The following is a 21026-nucleotide window of genomic DNA, read 5'->3' on the forward strand; positions in this document are numbered from 1 at the left end:
CGAGGAGTTGCCTTCGGCAGAGAGGTTTTATTTTTCTCTAAGATTATTCCCCAGAGAAATGTTTTATATGATGCCCACGGTAAAGCGCGGAGGGAGCCAGCCACCTCTAAGTGCCGAGCGCGACGGCCAAGGTCATGACCAGCTCATTCTTCACCTGGAGGCTTGCCTGGCACGAAGGGCTCGGCACACACAGGCTTAACGGCCAAAGAGGTCCGAAGAAGTAGGGGACACACTTCCTCCCTCATCACATCACCTCCCCTGAGACCAGGTGTCTACCAAAGTCATATGCTTCCTGCTCCGAAACCAAGAACTTCCGTGCGCCTTTGCTCAGGGCCTACAGGGCAGCAATCAGCGTGGCGCCGGAGAGTCTTCTCTTGCGAATCCAAGCGTGTGCTAGCAGCTAAATGTCTTTTTTTAAAAACAAAAAAAGAAAGAAAAAGTAGTGGCTACTTATCAGTAGCCTGCGTAGGCCAAGTGCTCCTGGACGCAGGGTCCTCAAAGGTGGGGAAAGATTAGCAAAGCATCGTCGGGGCTGGGAAGCCAGAGCTTCTGAGCTAGACGGTACCAGGAGAGCCCGATTCCTGCCGGCACTCCCAGTACACCATGATGGGGTGGACGAACGTCAACACAGTGGCAAGGACCAGCATCACGTTCACCTGGGGGAGAGAGATGGGGCAGCTGAGGTCCAGAACTCTGAGCGGCCCCATGAACAAAGGGGCCAGAATTGGGCCAGGTGCAGCCTCTACGTTCTCCTCAGACCCTACGGTGCCCCGGGGAAAGCCTTCAGTTATTCAGTTATAGGGGAGGAACAGTGTGCCCATCTCAGAGATGAAGAAACAGAGGTCTCGAGAGCACTCGATGACTTGCTCAAGGTCACACGGGAAGTTGGGGACAGCGGCTAGAACACGCGTCTTCTGAATACGGTTGGAGTCGTCTGACACCACAAGCAAGAAATTCTCCCCGGTTTTTAGTTCAGTCCTGTTTTTTTCTCCCAATGACTGACTTAAATTCCTGCCCTACACGTTGCGGATCTTTTTTTAAATGAGAGAGCTGTGCAATGGTCCGAATACTGAATTCAAAGTCAAAAGACTTCTGCTCCTTAGCTACGTGCTTCTGAAATGTAAGTCACAGAACCCAAATCCCCGAACCTACGTCTTCAATCTGCAAAGAGGTGGAGAGCCATGCCCACCTCCCACGTCTCAGAGCTGGGCCCACGAGCACCCCTCTGGTGTGGGGACGCCAGGGTGAGACCACAGAGCTCCTGCCCCTCGGACCAACGTTGGGAACCCGTGCGTACTGTTGCCCCAGAGCCGGGGCCGGGCTCAGTCTGCACCCGCCACAAGCAGGAAATGTCTTTAAAGTTTTGGCTTTTTACTTGGAATCTGTGAGAATTTTACATTCTCCTCCAGAATATGTCTATGTGTTTCCCCACACATAAAAAATATTTTCTCCCCAAATCTCTAATAATATAGACTCTCTTGGAAGCCATGCCATGTTAGTCTTGCGGTTTCAGGTACCCCAGCCATAGGGCAGGGTACTCTGCTACCCCAGTTTGAGAAATAAGACCAAGGATGTACCCATGTGCAGAAACAGTCCTGCAGGAACCATCTCAGGCAGATTTGGGGCACCCCCTGCTGGGGCCCCACTGAGGTGTCCCAATCTGGATGTCCTTGCTGGTCTAAGGACAGGACCACGCCCCCCTCCCCCCAGTACTCACGTAGAGCGGGTCATTCTGGAGCGGGCCTCTGATGAAGGTGAAGATAGGGAACTGGAGCAGAGATACAATGGCTGATAAGGCCATCACCAGCCCAAAGAGCTTCCCGAAGTGCTCCGAAGGGAAACTGGGGAAAGAGACAAATGGGGTTCCAGTGAGCTCCCAGGACCCTCCCTCCAAGGAGGAACCTGGCTGTGGTGGGCCTGCATTAGCCACTTGTTCCCAAGTCCCCCATCCTAGGCCTGGCTTCACCCTCCCACGCCCACACAGACCTTCCCCCCCTTCACCTTGACTCAAGCCACAGGACACAGAGAAGGCACTGTGCGGGGACCCAGACACAGGCTGTGCTTGGAGAGGTCTCAAGGAAAAGACAGACGCATTAACAGACCACTCCATGCTGGATGATGCATACACTAGCAAAGGAAGCAAGAACAGAGTGCCGAGGGCACAAAGAAGGAAGACCGTCTCTTCCTCACTCTTCCCTGAGAGAGTTGAACCAGAAGTGGACCTTGGAGGGTGAATAGGAGTTCACCGGGTAGATAAGAGAGGCAGAGAGGAGAGCTGACATGAAGGCTCAAGTTCGTGAATGCTCTATCCCTTCCACCAGCCTCTAGCTCTACTTCACCCTCTACACCTGCTCCCAGACCCTGCCTCCCTCAGTGGACCACCCCCAGGTCCATCCTTACCTCCTGACTTCTTTACCTCCAGCACACTTCCCTTTGTGCTGGCACGTCCCCATTGGGTAATGCAGCCCAAGCCCACTTACGCGAGGGTGAGGAAGGCAGCGTTGCCCCCGTAGAGGAAGGAGCGGCTGATCACTTGCAGGATGAAAGTGACATACTGGAGGGGCAGGATGGGCACCGAGGCACAGAGCGCGAAGCCCAGGCACAGCAGAGACGTCAGGGCCAGAGAAGGCACGGCCGAGCGGAGGGCCACCGTCGTGGCCGAGGACCCTGGTCCAAAGGGAAGAAGAGGCTGTGTGGAGGCGAGCACGGTGGAGGGCGGGGACAGGGCACGAAGATGGGAGAAAGGGCGGAGCCACCGTCCACCCACCGTCCAGGCAGAAACCGCTCCCTCCCAGTGCTCATCTCCAATCCATCCATCGGCGCTGATCATTCACCCCCTGAATGCCATTCAAATGCATCCACCGCTCTCTACCCCCACCTGCCGTAGGTCTCCATCAACGCACGCCTGGATTGTGACAGTGGCCTCCTAGCAGGGGCCACGTGCTCTGGCCCCTCCACCCCACAGCCAGGTAAGCCTCGGCGCACTCGGGTGATGGCAACAGACTGCAAACAGCCGCCGCCCAGCCGCCGCCTGGGCCAGGCTGCATCCACGTGGATGGATGGAAGGAAGGAAGGGCGTGGGAAGGAAGGACGGACGGAGGAAGGGGGGGAAGGAGGGGCAGCGGCATTCATCAGTCGTATTGTTACTGATAGCATTGATATTGCGAAGCCAGGCGTTATGCACAAACTACATTTTTAAAATGCTGTGTATGCGTATGTGTACATAGAGGGCCGTACACGGCAGACGGATAAACACTATAAGTATACAGCATTGTTAGGAACGACGATCTTCAGAGGAAAAGAGACACAGATATAAAATCAAGAGTAAAATCAAAATAAACTATGAATTAAAATATCAGTACATCTTACCTCTACCCAAGGCCTAAAAGCACAGACGACCCAGGAGAACTGGAAGGCCGAGCATCCAGACTGCAGTCTTTAAATACCATTTCCCACTTAGCAGGACCCAGGGCTACTTGGAGAAACGGCTGTTTCAGGCCCGGGGCAGGAAATGCACCCCCTGAAACAGCCCCGAACATCTCACTGTGCTAGAGAATAAGACCCTCTCTAAATCTGATGGCAGCGTGTTAAAGGATGCTGATTCTGCATTGGTAAAGTGCCCGATAGCCAGAGATGGACTGATCGGAGCATACAGAAGAATCATGACTTAAGCGGACTGAAACCCATCAAATATATTTAAAATGAGGCTTTAAAACAGAAGCTACGTTAGGGGCGCCTGGGTGGCTCAGTCAATTAAGCATCCAACTTTTGGTTTCAGCTCAGGTCATGATCTCAGGGTCAAGCTTGAGATTCTCTACCTCTCCCTTTCTCTCTCTCCTTTCTCTCCACCCCGCCCCACGCTCCCGCACTCTCCCCCTCTCTAAAATAAATAAATAAATCTTTAAAAACAATAATAATAAAAGAGAAATGACATTAAAAAGTAAATCAATTAGTTAAATAAAAGAGAAACGACAAGTCATCCCCCCCAGAGGTTGCTAGGGCACCCAAGTCGTTATTCTGAAACTGGTACACGTAGGAAAAACCAAGCACTTATTTCAGGGTACGAAGCAGTCAATGAGGGAAAGCTTTTCTTTCTAGAGGAACTCTAGCAATTAAAAGCAGAAGGAAAGACAGAAATAGAAAATCTCCATTTTGCAATCCTAATAAAATAATGGATCCCGGCAGTGATCACCCATAGCCACTAAAATCATTACCCGTGCAGCTGATGGGAAATTCTGTCCTGGGCGGATCAGACTGACAATGTCTGGACCCACCGATCAATCCTAACATCGTAAGAACAGGGACAGTCGGGACCGGCGGGGGGCTGCCGCCAGGAGCCAGAGGAAACCCGCAGCTCCACCTCCCAAGCCTGCTCGCCAAAAAATACTCAACGGCATCTCCTCAAGCCTCCAATCTGCCTGTTTACAGGAAATACCCAATCAGCGAAACATTTTTAAGTGATACCAAAAGATGCCAAATCCAATCTGGAGGAAATCTGATAGAACAAATGACCCAGTTTCTTCAACAAATAAACAACCAGAAAAACAAAACGTGGGGGGAGGGGACGCACAGATTGAAAAAGATAGAGTAAGGCCATCAACGAAATAATGGCATAGACCCTGTGTGCGTCCTAATGTAACAAACCAACTAGAAAAAGGCGTATTTGAGACACTTTGGGAAATCTGAACAGGACTGCGTATTAGAGGGTATTAAGGAATTACTGTTTTTTTAAATGATAATGATATTAGGGTGATGTTTCAATAAAAATGGTCTATTTGTGAGACACATGGACTGAAGTATTTACAGATGAAATGATCTGATGCCTGCGATTTGTCCTAAAATACCCCAGCAGGGGCAGCACCGGGGAAGGGGGGTAACTCAGCGCCCCTCTGTTCCTCCAGGCACGTCCAAGGGTCGTGTCCATGCTCCTAGGCCCAGCCACCTGCCTCTCCCCCATTCAGCCCCTTCTCCTCGGCGCCCCAGCCAGCTCAAGTTCCTTTCGGGGATTCTTCAAGGTTTTGCTTGCTCTTCATCACCTTGACCCCACTGTATTCCTGGGCTGTTCTCCCAGGGCCCTCCTCTTCATCTCCTCTCTTCTTGCTCATCCTTCAGGCCTCGGCTTAGAAGCCACTTCCTCCAGGAAGCCTTCCGGGACATCAAGCCCATCCTCACCCAGAATAGGCTAAGTGCCCTTCTTTGTGTCCCCATCACCCCCTGTGAGCTGACTTCATGGATGGTGACGCCTGATTACTTGCCCTTCATTCTCTAGACTGAGGACGGCCTGAGAATGAGGGCCTATTGGCCCAGTCCATGGTGGAATCTGGAACTATGGCTAGCACATAACAGACGCTCATCGACTAGTGGATGGATGGATGGATGGATGGATGGATAGATGCAAGGAGAAAAGGATTAAGAACAAAAGAGAAAGTGGCTCTGGCCATGCATGAAGATTCCTCCCCTCCTGGTTCCCCGACCCTCTGCAGCCCAGGCCTCACCTGTGTTTTTGGCTTCCTTCTGGTACTTCTGCTTGAGCCGGTCCATGAGCAGGCCGTTCCAGGGGGCACACAGCACCCCGAAGAACTGAGTAATGGCGAAGGCATTTGTGTAGGTGCTGACTGCGGAGGGCAGAGAGGGGCTGGGTGGTACGGCGTTTCCAGCACTGCCTTACAGGAGGGGACTCTCCCAGCCTGCCCTTGCCTGCCTGTCCCTCCTCCCCACACCCCTGCTCAGACTTCCTCCCGGCCAAGCTCAGCCCTCCAGCCTCGAGGATCCGCGCCACCAGGTGGGCCGCGCCCAGCCCCCACCACGCACCCAGCGCTCTGTCCCCGCCGGCCAGGTTGGTGAGCAGCGAGTTGAGGGTGCCGATGAAGAGGTAATGCCACAGCTGTATGACGGACAGCCACACCAGGTGGCAGGCAAAGCGCTGGGAGAGGGCGTAACGCCAGAAAGAGCGGCGCTCCTGCATTCTCCCTGGTTCCAGGGTCTCTGCAGGGAAGGAAGGAAGCACCTGGGCATGAATTACAAGAAAGGAGGGGAGCGGGTGGGCAGGACCGTCTAAGGAGTGAACTCACCTCCCCTTCCTCCCGGACCGCAGATGCCTGCAGCCAGCTCGTCCCGCCTCTATAGCTTTGTTATCCCGGCCCCGCGACCCTCAGTGACCCGCCCACGTCCTCCTCTGTCCTGCTGAAACCCGGTCTGTCTTTCACAGCTTGGACTCAGTAACACTTTCTGTACCAGCACTTTCGTGGCCAGGACGGTGAAGAGAAAGACAAGGAGAAGAGAACGCAGACATCCGAGGAGAGGGGAGTATGAGGGGCGGCCGGCTACTGTCCCAGCGGCCCCACGTCCCTTCCCCTGCTTTCCGTACCGGGATCCCGAGTCTGTTCTGGAAGCCGGGCCCTGCCTCAGTTCTCACGGTCCAGGTGGGACCGTGAATTAGCTGTCCTGTTCCTCACCCAGGGCTGACCGGTTCGATTGCAGGCCGGCCGTGATGTTAGTCTGGGGGTCCCCAGAGGCATCCGGGTTCTCCTCTTCCCGGAGCCTGACAAGTTCATGTTTCCCTTGGTTCTCTGAGCTTCCCAGAATCCTGTTCTCGCTTCTACCTTGCCAGCAGTGGTTTGTGATGTTTATAACCAAAGACCCAGAACAGACGCCGCAGGGAAAGGAGGCAGGGAGCAGGGAGGAGGTATGAGGAGCCGAGGAGAGAGAAAAGAAGGACAGAAAGAGAAGACGCAGAAGCCGTGCCCCTCTGTGGACCCTCCATAAGAGGCGGGCAGGGCCAGGGGCAGGGGTTGAGAAGCCCCTACAGGTCCTCGGACAGACCTTTCCTGATGCTGCGTCCCCAGGGCAGCTCCAGAAGCAGAGAACCAGGCCAGCCGCAGGGAGAAGTCAGGGTCCGAGGGGCAGATGGGTTAGCCGGGGGGCTCACCTTCCTTTGCTGGAGGGAACTCCTTGGTCTGCATCTCCACCTTATCAGACTCTGCTGTGTTCTTCTCTCCCTCAGTGGTGTCAGTCCTGGAGTGCACGCTACGGACACAGAAGGCCCTAGCCCAACCCAAGGACTGTGAGCTGAGCCTGAGATTCAGGCCGCAGGGAACAGTGCGGGGGCTCCCGAAGTTCACCGCACTTTGGAGACACCTGTCAACGGCCCTCCCACCCAGGCCACAGCCCAGACCAGTTAAATGAGAATGTCTGGGCACGGGATCCAGTCTTCCAAATTTTTTTTAAAGATTTATTTATTTATTTTAAAGAGAGAGAGAGAGAGAGAGCAAGAGCAGGGGGAGGGGCAGAGGGAGAGGGAGAGAGAAGCAGACTCCCCGCTGAGTGGGGAGCCTGACACGGAGCTTGATCTCACGACCCCGAGATCACAACCTGAGCCCAAATCAAGAGTCGGATGCTCAACCAACCGAGCCACCCAGGCACCCCCGAGGCTTCCATATTTTTTCAAAGATCTCTAGTGATTCTAATATGCAGCAAAGTTTGGGAACCACTGGAAGCGTGGGAAGAACAGGCGAGGCCTGGGTTCGAATCCCAGTGCTGCCTCCCCCTAACCATAGAAGTATGGCTCAGACTTAGCCTTTCTGAGCCTCTTTTTTCTCATTTGGAAAACAGAGATAAGGATATTTATCTGAGAGGATTATTGTGCAATGCAATCAGACGGCGCATGGGCAAATAGTAAGTGAGCAACAAATCAATGCCCCCACCACCACCACCCGAGGTGCTGACTACAAAAACCGGTTACATTTCTTCACCTCCCCTGTTCTCCAACCTCTGCAATGGGTCTTGGCAGCCCTGACGGGGTCCCCAGCCCCTGTATCTGGGCTGGCCCCAGGAGTTGCTTCCACCAAGACAATGCAGCAGAAGTGATGCTGGGCCAATTCTGAGAAACTCTGTGCACGTCTGCACGGTTTCTTGGAACCCTGGAACTAGCCTGATGGAGGAGGAGAGCCACGTGACTCAGACATCTTTGTTACCCCAAAGGACTGCCAGACAAACCCCATGTGAGGCCAGCCAGCCCAGCCAGCCCCAGCTAGCCTAGCAGATGACCAGAGGCCTGAGCGAGCCCTGCGAACACCAGCCAGGCCCATCTCTGATCAGCAGAACTAGCCAGCTACCCACAGACTCATGAAAAACAATAAATGCCGAATGGTTTAGACCACTGAGTTTGGGAATAGTTTGTTACACAGCAACAGCTAACTGATACACCCTGGCCCAGTCCTGCTGATCTGGGACAGGTCTCCTCTGCCTTTCTAGCACATCTGTCCCCCCCCGGCTTCCCACCACAGGTCAGGCGGAGGGCTCAGGCCCACGGTCGCCAGATCACAGTGCTTACCCGTAGCTGTAGTTGGGGGGCAGTGGATAGGGGATGTGGCCTCGGGGCATCAGGAGGAAAGTGCGCCCTACATGCCAGGCACTGCAGACTGAGAGGAAGATGAAGGAGGCCCTGAGGCTGACGCCCTGTTCATAAAGCAGCTGCAGAAGGAAGAGGAAAAGAGTCAGCATGACACCCGTATTCATGGCAACATGATTCACAACATCCAAACAGTAGAAGCAAACCGAATGTCCACTGGCAGATAAATGGGCCAACGAACTGTGGCATACACATACGACAGGATAGCATTCACCCCAAAAAAGTCCTGACACAGGCTACAGTGTGAACTTGAGGACATCATGCTGAGGGAAATCAGCCAGTCACAAAGGGATCAATACCGCATGCCGCCACGCACATGAGGGGCCCAGAGCCATCCAAGTCACAGAAACAGAAAAGAGAATGGTGCTCGCCAGGGGCTGGGCCTGGGGGGCTGGGGGCGTGGGGGATAAGAAATCACTGTTTAATCGGCACGGAGTTTCAGTTTTGCAAGGTTGCAAAGAGTTCTGGAGATGGATGGTGGTCATGGTTGCACAATATGAATGAACCTAATGTCACTGAACTGTAGACTTCAGAATGGTTAAGAGAGTAAATTTTATGTTCTGTGTGTTTTACCCAAAAGAAGAATCAGTGTAAGCAGCAGGGGCTGGGACCCCAGCCTGTCAGAGGCTCTTGCCCTCCATCCTGAAGGCTGATCAAGGACACCTGACACACACATAGGCTCACCCTCACCCCACAGTTCGACAGCTGGGGCGGGGAGGGGGGGAGGGGCATGGTCACCCATCCCCACAGCCTTGGAGACTCTCCTAAAGTGGCTTCTCAGAGATCTGCTAGCCCGCTGCTTTTTTGTTTTATTTTTTTTAATAGCAGCAAAGTCCTTTTACTTAAACAAAACTTCACACAAAAATTCAACTTATGAAACACATCAGCGGGAAGCGGCTCAGTCATCTTCCCCCTCATTCTCCTTGGTGACCGACCTAACACCGCAGAGAACCCCTCAGGGTTCCTCAACACCCAGTTTGGAAACCATTGATCTAGCCCACCTCCTCCTTTTACAGAGGGTCAAAGTGAGGTCCAGAGAGGCGCAATGAACTGCTCAAGGTCAGAGTCAGAAGCAGCAAGGTCAGATTAAACTAAGAGCTCAGATCCTACTCGGACACTCTCTCTCCTTCCAATTCTAAGGAGACAAAAGAGAAAGGAAGGCACACCTAGGGGAAGGAGGGAGAACCAGGAAACTGGCTCTTGTACCAGTGGTAGAGAGGCTTGAGTAAGTGCCCCTGGGCCTCAGCCTCTGGGTGGCCCTCCAAGCCAAGGTGCTCATGGGACTAAGCTAGCTAGTCTCATGTCTCGTAGTGACTCCCAGAGATCCTCTTCTCTTCCCCCATAGCCCATGGGCTGTACCCACTGCCTCTGGCCTAACACAAAACCTGGAGGGAAGTCCCAAGTTGGGCAGGACCTGCATTCTCTGATTCCTTCCACTCACTCATCCTTCGTGTCCTCCAGCTGGTGGCCTCATAATCACAGCATGGCTGCCACAACTCCAGCTATCACATCTTCCTACCACAACATTTGGAAAGAAAAATTGGGCAGGGGGACCAAGGAGAAAGGCTTCCTTTCAGCTCTGCTCTCACCTTCCATCAGGGAGGGAAAATGTCCCCTAAACTCTTCCAGGATACACACCCTTCATCTCATTAACAAGGACTGGAAAATATGACCACCTCTACCCATCACTAACAAGGGGGAGAGGGATTGCCCCCGTTGGCTTAGGTCAATCAGGATTCATCCTCTGGGCTGGGCATCTCATGCCCAGGTAGAATTATTAGCAATGAAGAAGGTGGAAAGACTGTCAGGTCAGGTGGGGGCCGCTAACAACACTGGAACAGCCCAGCCCCCGGATCCCCAACACCAGCCTTTGGGAGAGCTGGAGAGGCCTCTGTGTCTGCCCCTGTTGCTCCCACTGGCCTCCTCTCACCTTCTAGTCCAAACCAGAAGCTCACAGGCGCAAACACCCCCCTCCACGGGGCTCCCAGCCTCTGCCCAACACCGGCCCAAGTGCATCACAGCCTCTCCCCAGAAATCCTAGGTAGGTGTAAAGAGCTTAATCACTACCAGGGGATGCTCCAGAACCAGACAGGTCTGGGCTCCAAGTTCAAGCGCCACGTTTACTGGCTGCAGGAGGGTTGAAGGAAAGAAATCAGGCAAAGTTCACAAGACAAGCATCTGGCACATGGAAGCGTGCAATACATGTTGCTCATTGGTATTTTTTACCTTGATGACAAGGAAGACTGCCGAGGAGGAGTCAAACGCCCCGTTGTAGAGGGTGATGATGGTTGAGCGGTGTTTGCCAAAGAGGTTCCCAACCTAGAGAACAGAGGCGTCACTTCTTCCTGAGCTGGTTCTTGCCGTCCACGGGGCATGTGCCAGGCCCTCATTATACCCACACCCACCTCCATCCCGGGAGCTACCGCCCTGGCTCGAGCCGGCCCCACTGGAGGTAGCCCGTGCAGAATGGCGCTTCTCCCTCCCTCCACCCTCCCCGACCTCCAGCCAGGTGCCTGGGGTCAGGGCGGGCTCACACCTGCAGGTTGGTGATCAGAAACAGGATTCCTCCCACAGTGAGCATGGGCATGGCCAGGAAGAGCAGCAGGGCTGAGTCTGGAACAAAGACAGAGGTGGGGTGGTATCACAGTGTAACCCAAACACAGAGCCCCAAACTCTGGCTCCCACCTTCTCCAAATTCCCAACAATCCTGGTGGCAGGGCCCCAATTCTAGCCAGCCTGCTAGCATCCTTTGCGGACTTTAAGATAGTGGTCAGGGCTCCCCCAAATGTCCCTGCCGAGGGACCCTGCGGAGGTCTCCTAGGCCCAAAGGTAGTCCTCGGTCTGTGGCAGGCCTGACTGTCCACAGGCAGAGGCAAGACTCTAAGTGAAGCCACTGCTCCCTTCGCTCATTAAACCCCAAGCAGCCCCTCCATTCATGCTTGACACTGTTGGGGAGAGAAGCCTGGATTCGGCCCCCAAGCACAGCCTCTAATTCACTGCAGGACTTGGAGCTGGATTCTGATCTGTGACTCGGTCACCTCATCCGTTAAATGGGAATCACAGCCCTGGCTCTTTCCATCTCATGGGGTGCTGTGAGAGCTGAACAAGAACGGCCGTGAATTGTGGTTCCCTGGTCCATTAAACCCGGAGCGCTTCCTCGGTGCCAGGCATCATGCTCGGCCAGCAGGACCGAGACACCGGGAAAGAGCGTGTCCCGCTACAAGTCTTGGCAAGGCGTCTCTCGGCCGCCCGTCTTCTCCTCCACACAATGCGAGAAGAGGAGAATGAATCAGACTGAAATTCTCAGACTTTAGGAGTTTTCTCTGTCCATCAATCAGTAAAATGTGAAGCAAAAACTGCTGACTACAATAGGGCTGTCAACTTTTGCCCTACTAAATAAGGATATTTTTTAAGATGTAGGTATTAAAAAAATAAAAGGTTAAAAAATAATTACTTTTTTAAATTATAGGGTTTTTTTAAATAAAGGTTATTTTTTGGGGCACCTGGGTGGCTCAGTCATTGGGCGTCTGCCTTCGGCTCAGGTCATGGTCCCGGGGTCCTGGGATCAAGCCCCGCATCGGGCTCCCTGCTCCGTGGGAGGCCTGCTTCTCCCTCTCCCACTCCCCCTGCCTGTGTTCCCTCTCTCACTGTGTCTCTCTCTGTCAAATAAATAAATAAAATCTTTAAAAAAATAAAAAAGTAAAAAAATAAAGGTTATTTTTTAAAATAACCCTCCTTCATACTATCATTTTGTTTTTAAGAAGAGAACACGTTAACACACACAAGAGGAAGGACGTAATCTTTCGAATAAATTCTCTCTGAAGCAGTCCCTCCATTGTCCTTATTTTTTGCATTTCTCAGTTGACTAGACTGGTTTCATAGACCAACAATAACCCCCTCAAAGATCCCTTCGAGCTCAAAGCCTGCGGACCTCATCACCCTCTGCACCTGCCCCACCCAGCAGGTGCCCCTGAGCTTCATCCCTCCCACCCACCTGACAGCACTCACCTGCAGAGGTGAAGGCTATGGTGAGTGTGGCGCTGGTGTAGAGAAATCTGAAACGTACAACGGGAGATGGAAAGTGTTGTCCAGAGGGCAGAGTAGAGAGAGCCAGGGTCCTCCCACGTGGGGTCCCAACAGCCCAATCCCTTGGAGAAAGGGATTAGTGCCCGGTCTACAAAGCAAAACTTCTGAGTTCTAATTCCTCCTCACTGTGTGACCTTGGGTAAGGCACTGTCCTTCTCTGTGCCTCAGCAGCCTTTGCTATAAAAGGAAATGACTGGACTGATTTAGAAGTTCTAGGGCACTGTGATTTCAGGACCACAATCCCAAGGTTATGGGGATCTCTTAGCAGTTTAGGGATCTTGCAAGGCATGGGATAATAGAAGCAGTGCCTAAGTGTGATGTTCTGATTTATAATAGGAAATATACATTTGGTCCCCGTCCCCAGTGCCTGACACAGGGCTCCTAAAACACCTGTAAATTCTTCAGTGGTAAGAGCACTAAGAGCATCTTTGTTCTGATCAGGGTGGGCTCCTGGATGGCTCCTGGTGGGAGCTGGTCGCCAGAAAGACCAATCTTCAGCCGGGCCCGCCCACTTCTGCAAAAAGGGGAAAGGGGCTGGAAAAGGTTAATAAGTGATCAAGCTTACATAAGGAGAACTTCTAGGCTGGTGTATACAACCACATGCCAGGAGGATGACACACCCCGGACGCCACCAGACCAAAGTTCTTGTGCTTGGGACCTTCCCAGACCTCACCCTACATACCTCCCCATCTGGCTATTTATCTGCATCCTTTATCATATCTTTTAATAAACTGGTAAACATACGTAAATGTTGCCTTGAGTTCTGTGAGCTGTTCTAGAAATAATCCAATCCAAGGGAAAGGAGGTCATGGGAACCTCTGGTTTGTAGCCACATCAGACAGAAGTTGTGGGTAAACTGGGACCTATCCCCTATGATTGGCATCTGAAGTGTGGGGCAGTCTCATGGGACCCAGCCCTTAACCTGTAGGATCTGAGGCACTCTCCAGGGAGACGGCATCAGAACTGAGTTACATTGTAGGACACTCAGCTGGTGTCACAGAATTGCGTGGTTTGGGGAGACTCCACACACACACATCATGACGGGATGTGTCAGAAGTGAATTGTTCTGTTGAAAGTCAAGGAGATGGATCGAGTCCTGCATCGGGCTCCCTGCTCGGCAGGGAGTCTGCTTCTCCCTCTGACCCTCCCCCCTCTCATGTACTCGCTCTCTCTCATTCTCTCTCTCTCAAATAAATAAATAAAATCTTTAAAAAAAAAAAAAGAAAGTCAAGGAGAAATGCAGAAGGAGGTATGTAGGATTTTCCAATAGAGTTGGTGTTGAAGCGGGATTTGCTAGAACGGCCCAGGCTCAAAGAAACCTGTGCTTCGAGGAGAGAGAGGGGATGAAGAGCCCCTGGCTCCTGGGTGACCACGGGGTGACCCACGGTGTGGAACAGCAGGTGCCCTGCTATCAGTCACTAAAGGGAGAAGTTACCAATTTGGGATTCAGAAACGGACCCAGCTCCCAAGGAGTGGGTTCACGGGATGCACGGGAAGGGCAAAGTAATAAGCAAAAGCTGAAAGATACAAGCGCTCGGTTATTGTGATCCATAATAGCTAACATGAAATTAAAAGAGAGTGCCGGGTCAGCCCTGCGTGCTAGACCAGGGTCAGATGTGGGTAAGTCTGAGCTTTGGCCATTAGCCTCGAAATCACCCCCAAGGGAAAAATGATGCAGGAACAACCAAAAGTCCCTCTAAGACCTCTGGTTCCCAAGAAGGTCGTCAGTGTGGGAGGAGGAAAAAACTCAACCGGGGCGGGGATGGTGCCATGAGAAGGAGCTGCTACATTTTGTGGAAGAGTATCCTCAGCTTCCCAGAGAACCTTTCCTGAGATGGAGTGGGAGCATGCCTAATTTGGGGGCTGTGGTGTCTGGTTTTGAATGCTGCAGAGTGGAAGGGCATGTCCGGGTTGCCGCAGGACCTAGAGCTCACGCGTGATCCACACACACAGGAGGCTGTCCCTGGGGGCACAGATAGGTGCCACTGTAAGGTCCCAGGCCCCGTACAAAGGGAACATCCCAGATGGAACAGCCCATAGGCTTTGTATGCTAGCCATGTGGGTGTGGCTTTACGGTGACCTGTGTCCAGGTCGTGGTAAATGCTGTGGTGAAGGGGACCCCTTTCATGTGGGCACCCCATAAAACCCATTGCTGCAAAAGGGAAAAACCAGTTTGGGAAGGCTTACTGAGTTTGCTGGCTCAGTTTCCCCTCCTGGGTCTTATAGGTGCTAATAAATATATTAGGTTAATTAACAAAAGAATGGGGACAGGCAGAGGGGAGAATCAAGAGACTGGTCTTAGGGTAGACATTTTTAAACGGTTATTAAAGAATAAGGGAAGAGGCGCCTGGGTGGCTCAGTCATTAAGCATCTGCCTTCGGCTCAGGTCATGATCCCAGGGTCCTGGGATCGAGCCCCGCATCTTGCTCCCCGCTCGGCGGGAAGCCTGCTTCTCCCTCTCCCACTCCCCCTGCTTGTGTTCCTGATCTCGCTATGTCTCTCTCTGTCAAATAAATAAATAAAATCTTTTTAAAAAATAAAGAAAGAAAGAATAAGGGGAATAAAGCAAATATTGATGGGAGTGGAACAAAGAGGAAACAGAGGAGAGTCGTGGGTTCATCCCTGCTGGGGGGAAATCTCCAGAGGGTTATAGAGATGTAAGATAAATGAAACAGACAGTTATTGGGGTTAAAAAAAAAGATGTTAATACAGCACTGCCGAAGGCTGAGTGGGCCAAAGGGACCCCTGCCGGCCCCCAGCATTAAAGTGCCTGCAAACAAGTCCAATCTGTTTGTCCCCAGTTTGAAAAACGTTAAAAGCCAGAAGACAGAGAGATCATAATGAGAAACCCAACCAGCAAGTGCTGGGGGCAACGGTTAAGCAGATTCATCAGGTTCCAGACGGACAGAAGGACCAGGCTCCCTTGACTCTACCCCTTATCTTGGCCCCGAAGCCTTTTGCACAGGAGTGGACAAAATGGGAAGGGAGTAGAGAAGTTTCCAGGGCTCCTTGGTAAGGGAAGCGTCAGCCGGGCCACAGGCTTCAGTTAGACTGAGAGCACATAATAACATAAGAGTCGGTAAGTTTATGAAAGCTGGAATGTTGAAACATGCTCTCCATAAAGAAGTTGCTGTCTCCTTTCCCTGATGTTTCACAACTAGATACTATGTCTGTCTGGGAACACCTCCCCCACCTGACGGCAGAAACCACCTGCTGACCAAGTCCTAAGGAGGTTGCAGGGAGGAAGGTCAGGGTTACTGGAAGAAAGGGAAATGTTTATAGGAGAACTGGTATGTCTGAACAGACTTCCAAGAAGAGGCTGTGAGTCCTTCAGGTGACTGGATCATGGGGCTGGACCCTGCGCGTGACTGGCTTCCCCAGCTAGCGCTCTGGGACAGGAGGTGTCTAAATCCAACCTTCCTGTCAACTGGACATGTGCACTGGGAGCCAGTAAGACTGCCCGAGCCCAGACGGTGTGGGAGAGGAGGCAGAGTGCTGGTCAGGCACGAATTCTCTGTGCCGTGACCCTCTGGGGAGCCCACGCTGGGGCTTATGGCAAAAGTCTGTGGTCACCTCCCAGCAACAACTACTGGGAACTTGGACAAGAGAATTTCCATTTCCGGGGCATTTATCATCTTCCTATCAGACACTAATTGAATCCACACAGATAACTGAAGTACATAAAATGATCTTCAAACATGAAAAACCCACAATATCTAGGATGGTATCGGAGAAATGCTCTAATGGGGATGGCAATGCCCACAAGAATTCCATACTAAAAATAGCAGTGGTAAGACAGGATCATGTTGCCTGGGGAATTGCAAGGATGAGATACCACGACCAGGGAGCCTCTTCCACCCGCCCCCCCCCCCAAGGACTGACTCTGGAATGTGTGGGGAGTGGCTGGATTCTACTGTCACTTGGATGGTGCCCTATAAAGAGCCCCCAGTTGACCAACACAGAGCTACTTGGCTGTTCCGAGGTGAAGGGACAACAACATCCTGTTTGGAAGGCCATCACTCTGATCCAAAAAGGTGAAAACAGATCAGCTCAGTGGGCTGAAGGAACCTCATGCTGCTGTCCTAGTAGAGAGGAAAGAAACCTACCGTGGAAAAGGCCCCTACATTCAGGTCTTTCGGACCCACAGGCAGTGGCCAATGGCCTGGCCATTCGGTCCTACGGGAAGGCAATGGAAACTTGGCCATACGGGGCACAGACCTATGGAAATCCCTATGGCATTTGAGGAGTGCACGAAAATGGGAGGACTAGTATGTTCGAACAGGCTGTATGTGAAGTGGCTGCCTCTCTCTCTCTCTCTCTCACCCAACCATGTATGAGGGATGGACACGGTGTCTGAGTGGGGAATGGTTCCCCCATCAGTGTTGTGGTTAGAGGAACTTCCCCTCATGCTACGGTCACAGGACCAGGGCTACCACTACCAGGGCTGGAAGCAGAGATGATTCCTAAGCAAGGAAATTAACTGTGTTCTTAACCATTATGTTACGATTCCTAAGTGCCCGGTGGGGCAGGCTGTGGGCCTTCCCTCTATCTGCCAAAATTGGAACAAACAGGGAAGGCAGCCATCTTGCCTGGTGGGAAAGAGAGCCCGCTTAGTTCTGCGCCGGGGGTAACCTCGCCCTACCTGAAAGGGAAGACACTTGCTGGACGAGTATTCCAGACCAGCACAGTGGCCAAACCCAACATCCCTTCCAAAGGCGGAAGAGTTACGGTATCAATGGAGAGAAGGAAAATCAGAGAGTAAGGGGATGAATAAGCAGGTTCTACAAGGAGGGAAATCCAGTACTAGGTGAACACTCCAAAAGAGGCTCAGTGCAAGAGAGGATCTTGTCTCTTCGCTCAATTATACCGGATGCCTGAAGGGTAAAGGGATATATTGCTGAGACCCCTCCCACTTTTGGACCCTGACAAGATCAAATGGAAGCCTGTGAGCATAAGCGTCCCGGGGAGACATTTTCAGATGGTATGATGATGGACTGGATAGTTACTAATGACTGAATGTGTTTCTGTTAATCTGCCAGTGCCCTTCGACCTTTATGATCGTTTCTGCTACAAGGGATCCATGTCCGAAGACCAGGGGCTGCTCTGTAATATTGTGGTTTACGCAAAGAAATACATATTTGGTCTTTGTCCTGAGTCCCTGACACAGGGCTCCTAAAACTCTTGTAAACTCCATGATAAGAGCAAAAGGAGCATTTTTTGTTCCAGTGGGGTGACTCTGGTAGGTTGCCGGATAGCCCCCAGATGGGGATTGGTCACCAGAAAGACCAAGGATTGGTTAGGATTAGAAGTTTGGGATTTTTTTGGCAGCCCCTCTCCCCTGCCCCACTTCTCTAGAGAGGGGAGAGGGGCCAGAAATGGTTAGTAATTGATCAAGCCTACATGAAGAAGCCTCCATAAAATCCCACTAGGATGGGGCTCAGAGAGCTTCTGAACCTGTATGCTTTCATCTGTATCCTTTATCGTATCCTTTAATAAACTGGTAAACACAAGTGTTTCCCTGAGTTCTGTGAGCTGTTCTAGCAACTACTCCAGTCCAAGAGGGAGGAGGTCATGGGAACCGTGATTGGCAGCCAAACCAGACAGAAGTTGTGGGTAACCTGTGGGGGGGACCCACCAACTTGCAATTGGCATCTGAAGTGGGGGGCAGTCTTGTGGGACCCAGCCCTCAACACGCAGGATGTGACACTCTCCCCAATGAGATGGTGTCAGAACTGAGTTAAATTGTAGGACAATCAAAGAATTGCTTGGTGTGGGGGAGAAACCCACACATTTGGGGACCAGATGTATCAGAAGTGAGGTGTTGTATGTGAAAGTAAAAGAGAAACACAGGGAAGACCGAGTTTTTCCTAACATACGAAGGCTGGAGAGGAGGCAGGGCCAAAGGAAGGGGTGGGAAGAAGAGGAGACAGGGAACCAAGCCAAGGACAGACTGAGATAAAGTCATTATACACCCAACGGCTTAGAGAGCAGGAACTTGCTTTATCAGCCAGCCCTCCAGTCCCTCTGTCTGATAACTCATTTTCCATACATCTGCCAGGAGCCTCCTGCCCTTGGTCCTATTAAGGCCTTGGCAGGCCACTGCTCATCGCTGAAGCTGGCTGGCTACCGTGGCATCCTGTCTGAGCAAGAGGAGGTCCCTTCCCCTCCATGAAACCCCCACTGTCTCCGCTCCAGTGAGGGGGTCAGGAAATCCCAACATCGGGGATACCCAGGAGACCTTATTAAATCTCTGGGGAATGACGGGGGGAGGGGGGATGAGATGACAATTAAGCCTGAGGGACCTGGACATGAGGCCTGGTAGGATCCCTGAGTGACAATTTTCAGTTCCCCTATTTTAACCCAGGCACCAAGCCAGCCCTCAAAGGAAATTGGCCTGGGCTCCAGCTCACTTTGAATACACAATCACATGGAACAAAGGAAGAACAGGGCAGAGGTAAGGGGAGTAGGGGTACAGAGAGGAGGGTGGATCTAGACAGAGTCCACATCCTGTGCTGTTTCTGACAGTTGCTGGGCCAGGGCCGGGCAGGGCTGCCCTTTGCCCAGCTGGGTCTCCTCCAAGCACGGCTACTGCTAGAGGAATCCGTCTTGCCTATCTCTGCCCAGGCCGGGCCTTTGGGACTTACATGGCTATGAGACGAGCCACGGTGGTCTTGAACCTGTCAAAGATGAAGCCGGCGGGGAATGTCATGAAGTTGTTCATGAAGGACGCCAGGGTAAAGATGAGTGAGAACCTCTCATCCTGGGCTTTGCAGTCTGGAGGAGAGAAAGGGAGATCTCAGGGAGTTGAAACGTGACAGCCTCAGGGGCTGGTACTTCCCTCCCCAGGCACCTCCTAGGCCAAGGTTGGGGAGTTGGTGGGGAGGATGACACTCCTCACCTCTCACCCCAGAAAAGCTGGCACTGTGGGGGGGAGGGGGTGGGGGTAGAATCCCTCCCACCCCTTCCTACTGCCTGGGAACCACACTCTGCTTCCCTAGAGGAGTCCCTTACCAGCCTCCCCTGTGACATTGCCCATCGGCCCTGCATCCGGTTCACATAGCTCCTCAAAGTAATGCTCTGTTTTGAAGACAAACACCAGTGATGCCCAGCCGAAGAGGACTCCTGCAAAGCCAAGGCATTCCAGCAGCCCCGTCAGCAGGGTGGCCACTCGAAGGGGCAGACCCTGGCCTGGCATGGCCTGAGGTGGAGCCGATCCCCAAATCTCAGTGGGGGCCTCCCGGGCTGACCACAGGCACTTCAAGAGCTGGCCTTTGGGCACTTGGAAAATTCCTCTGGCAAGCCCTTCTGTTCAAATAGGCTCTGGTTCTGGCTTTTTTCCGGCCTGGGCAAGAAACAGCCGTGGGCAATTCTCTGGATCCTGTAAAAGAAAGCAGAGGCTGCTTGATACAGGGGACTTGTGAGAAAGGTAGAGGTGGACAAAGCGTGCTGGGAGGGGTGCAGAAAGGGCCAACTGTTAGAACAGCTGCAAAAAGCCTCGCTACCCCACAATGGCAGCACCTGGGGATGCAGAAACCGAGCCCAGTTCTGAAGACTGTCTACAAAAATAGAAACAGCAGCGACTGGGGTGGGGGGCGGTGGTGACACTTCACGGAGCTCCTCGCAGGCTCAAAACAACCTGGCAAAGTTAGCTGTCTTGTCTTCTTCAGTTTACCGACAAGAGAATAAAAGCTCCATGGGATGTTGTCAACTTGCCCAAGGTCACATGGGCTAGTCAGTCACAACATAGGCCAGTCTAAAGCCCAAAATATCCACCTCCAACAGGACCTTCCGTGACCCTCTGCCGAAAGGGCGCCGCGGGACCCGCGCCCCCCCCCCCCCCCCCCCCCCCGCGCGCCCGCAGCCCCGCGCGCACCCCATCCGGCCCGCGGGCGCCGCCCCCCCACCCCCGCCCCGGGCCCATGCTCCGCGGGGGTCACCGGCCTCCCGCCCCGCGCCTCGCGGCCCCGGAGCCCTACCCGGCGGGCCTCCTCGCTGGCACTCCCGCGCCACCCACGCCCCACGCCTTTTGGATTCGCGCTTCTCACCGCCCCTCCCAGCCCCGCCCTCACCCCCCGCCCCGTCCGGAAGGGCCCTGACTGGCCGGGCGGCGTCGGGGGAGGTCCACCGGCCCCGGTTCTCTAGCACTTCCTTTCTCCCCCGCTCACCGTTTCTCGAGCGCTTGTCCGCCCAGGCCTGGGATCTTCGCTCCGTTACCTCCCTCCGGCCCCAGCCGCGCCTGTTTGCATCTCTGCATCTTTCTTGATCCTCGTTCAGCCTCCTGGCCGCTTCGCTTCTCCTCCTTCCCCTAACCAAATTCGTTTCAAAACTGTGGCTCGCACGGGCAGACCCACGGAGAAGAGCACAAACAGCCAGCACACACGGAGGACACAGACGGCTACCTGCGGACGCACACACGCACCCTATTCCAGGTGCTTTACCTTGCCCGCTTGCGTGGCCACAGAATACATGTTTGCCCATTTGCCCACCAGCTCAAACCTCGGTCCTGATCTCAGGCTCCCAGGGCTGCCAG

At 53.1% G+C, this 21026-nt stretch overlaps 1 protein-coding gene across 1 annotated transcript; it reads right to left on the reverse strand.

The window, feature by feature from the left end:
• Positions 1 to 425: 425 nt before the first annotated feature.
• Positions 426 to 20741, reverse strand: SLC43A3 (solute carrier family 43 member 3). Its single transcript, XM_032414388.1, has 13 exons — positions 20662 to 20741; positions 19508 to 19874; positions 19141 to 19270; positions 12419 to 12465; positions 10947 to 11023; positions 10637 to 10729; positions 8333 to 8472; positions 6929 to 7044; positions 5812 to 5985; positions 5496 to 5615; positions 2481 to 2667; positions 1718 to 1841; positions 426 to 656 (listed from the first exon to the last, which is right to left on the reverse strand). Exons 2-13 carry the CDS (start codon positions 19689 to 19691, stop codon positions 555 to 557), a joined length of 1494 nt encoding a protein of 497 aa, XP_032270279.1. The 5' UTR covers positions 19692 to 19874; positions 20662 to 20741; the 3' UTR covers positions 426 to 554.
• Positions 20742 to 21026: the final 285 nt, after the last annotated feature.

This window comes from Phoca vitulina, unplaced genomic scaffold (genome assembly GCF_004348235.1).
Source record: "Phoca vitulina isolate PV1807 unplaced genomic scaffold, GSC_HSeal_1.0 scaffold16, whole genome shotgun sequence".
Classification (NCBI taxonomy): domain Eukaryota; kingdom Metazoa; phylum Chordata; class Mammalia; order Carnivora; family Phocidae; genus Phoca; species Phoca vitulina.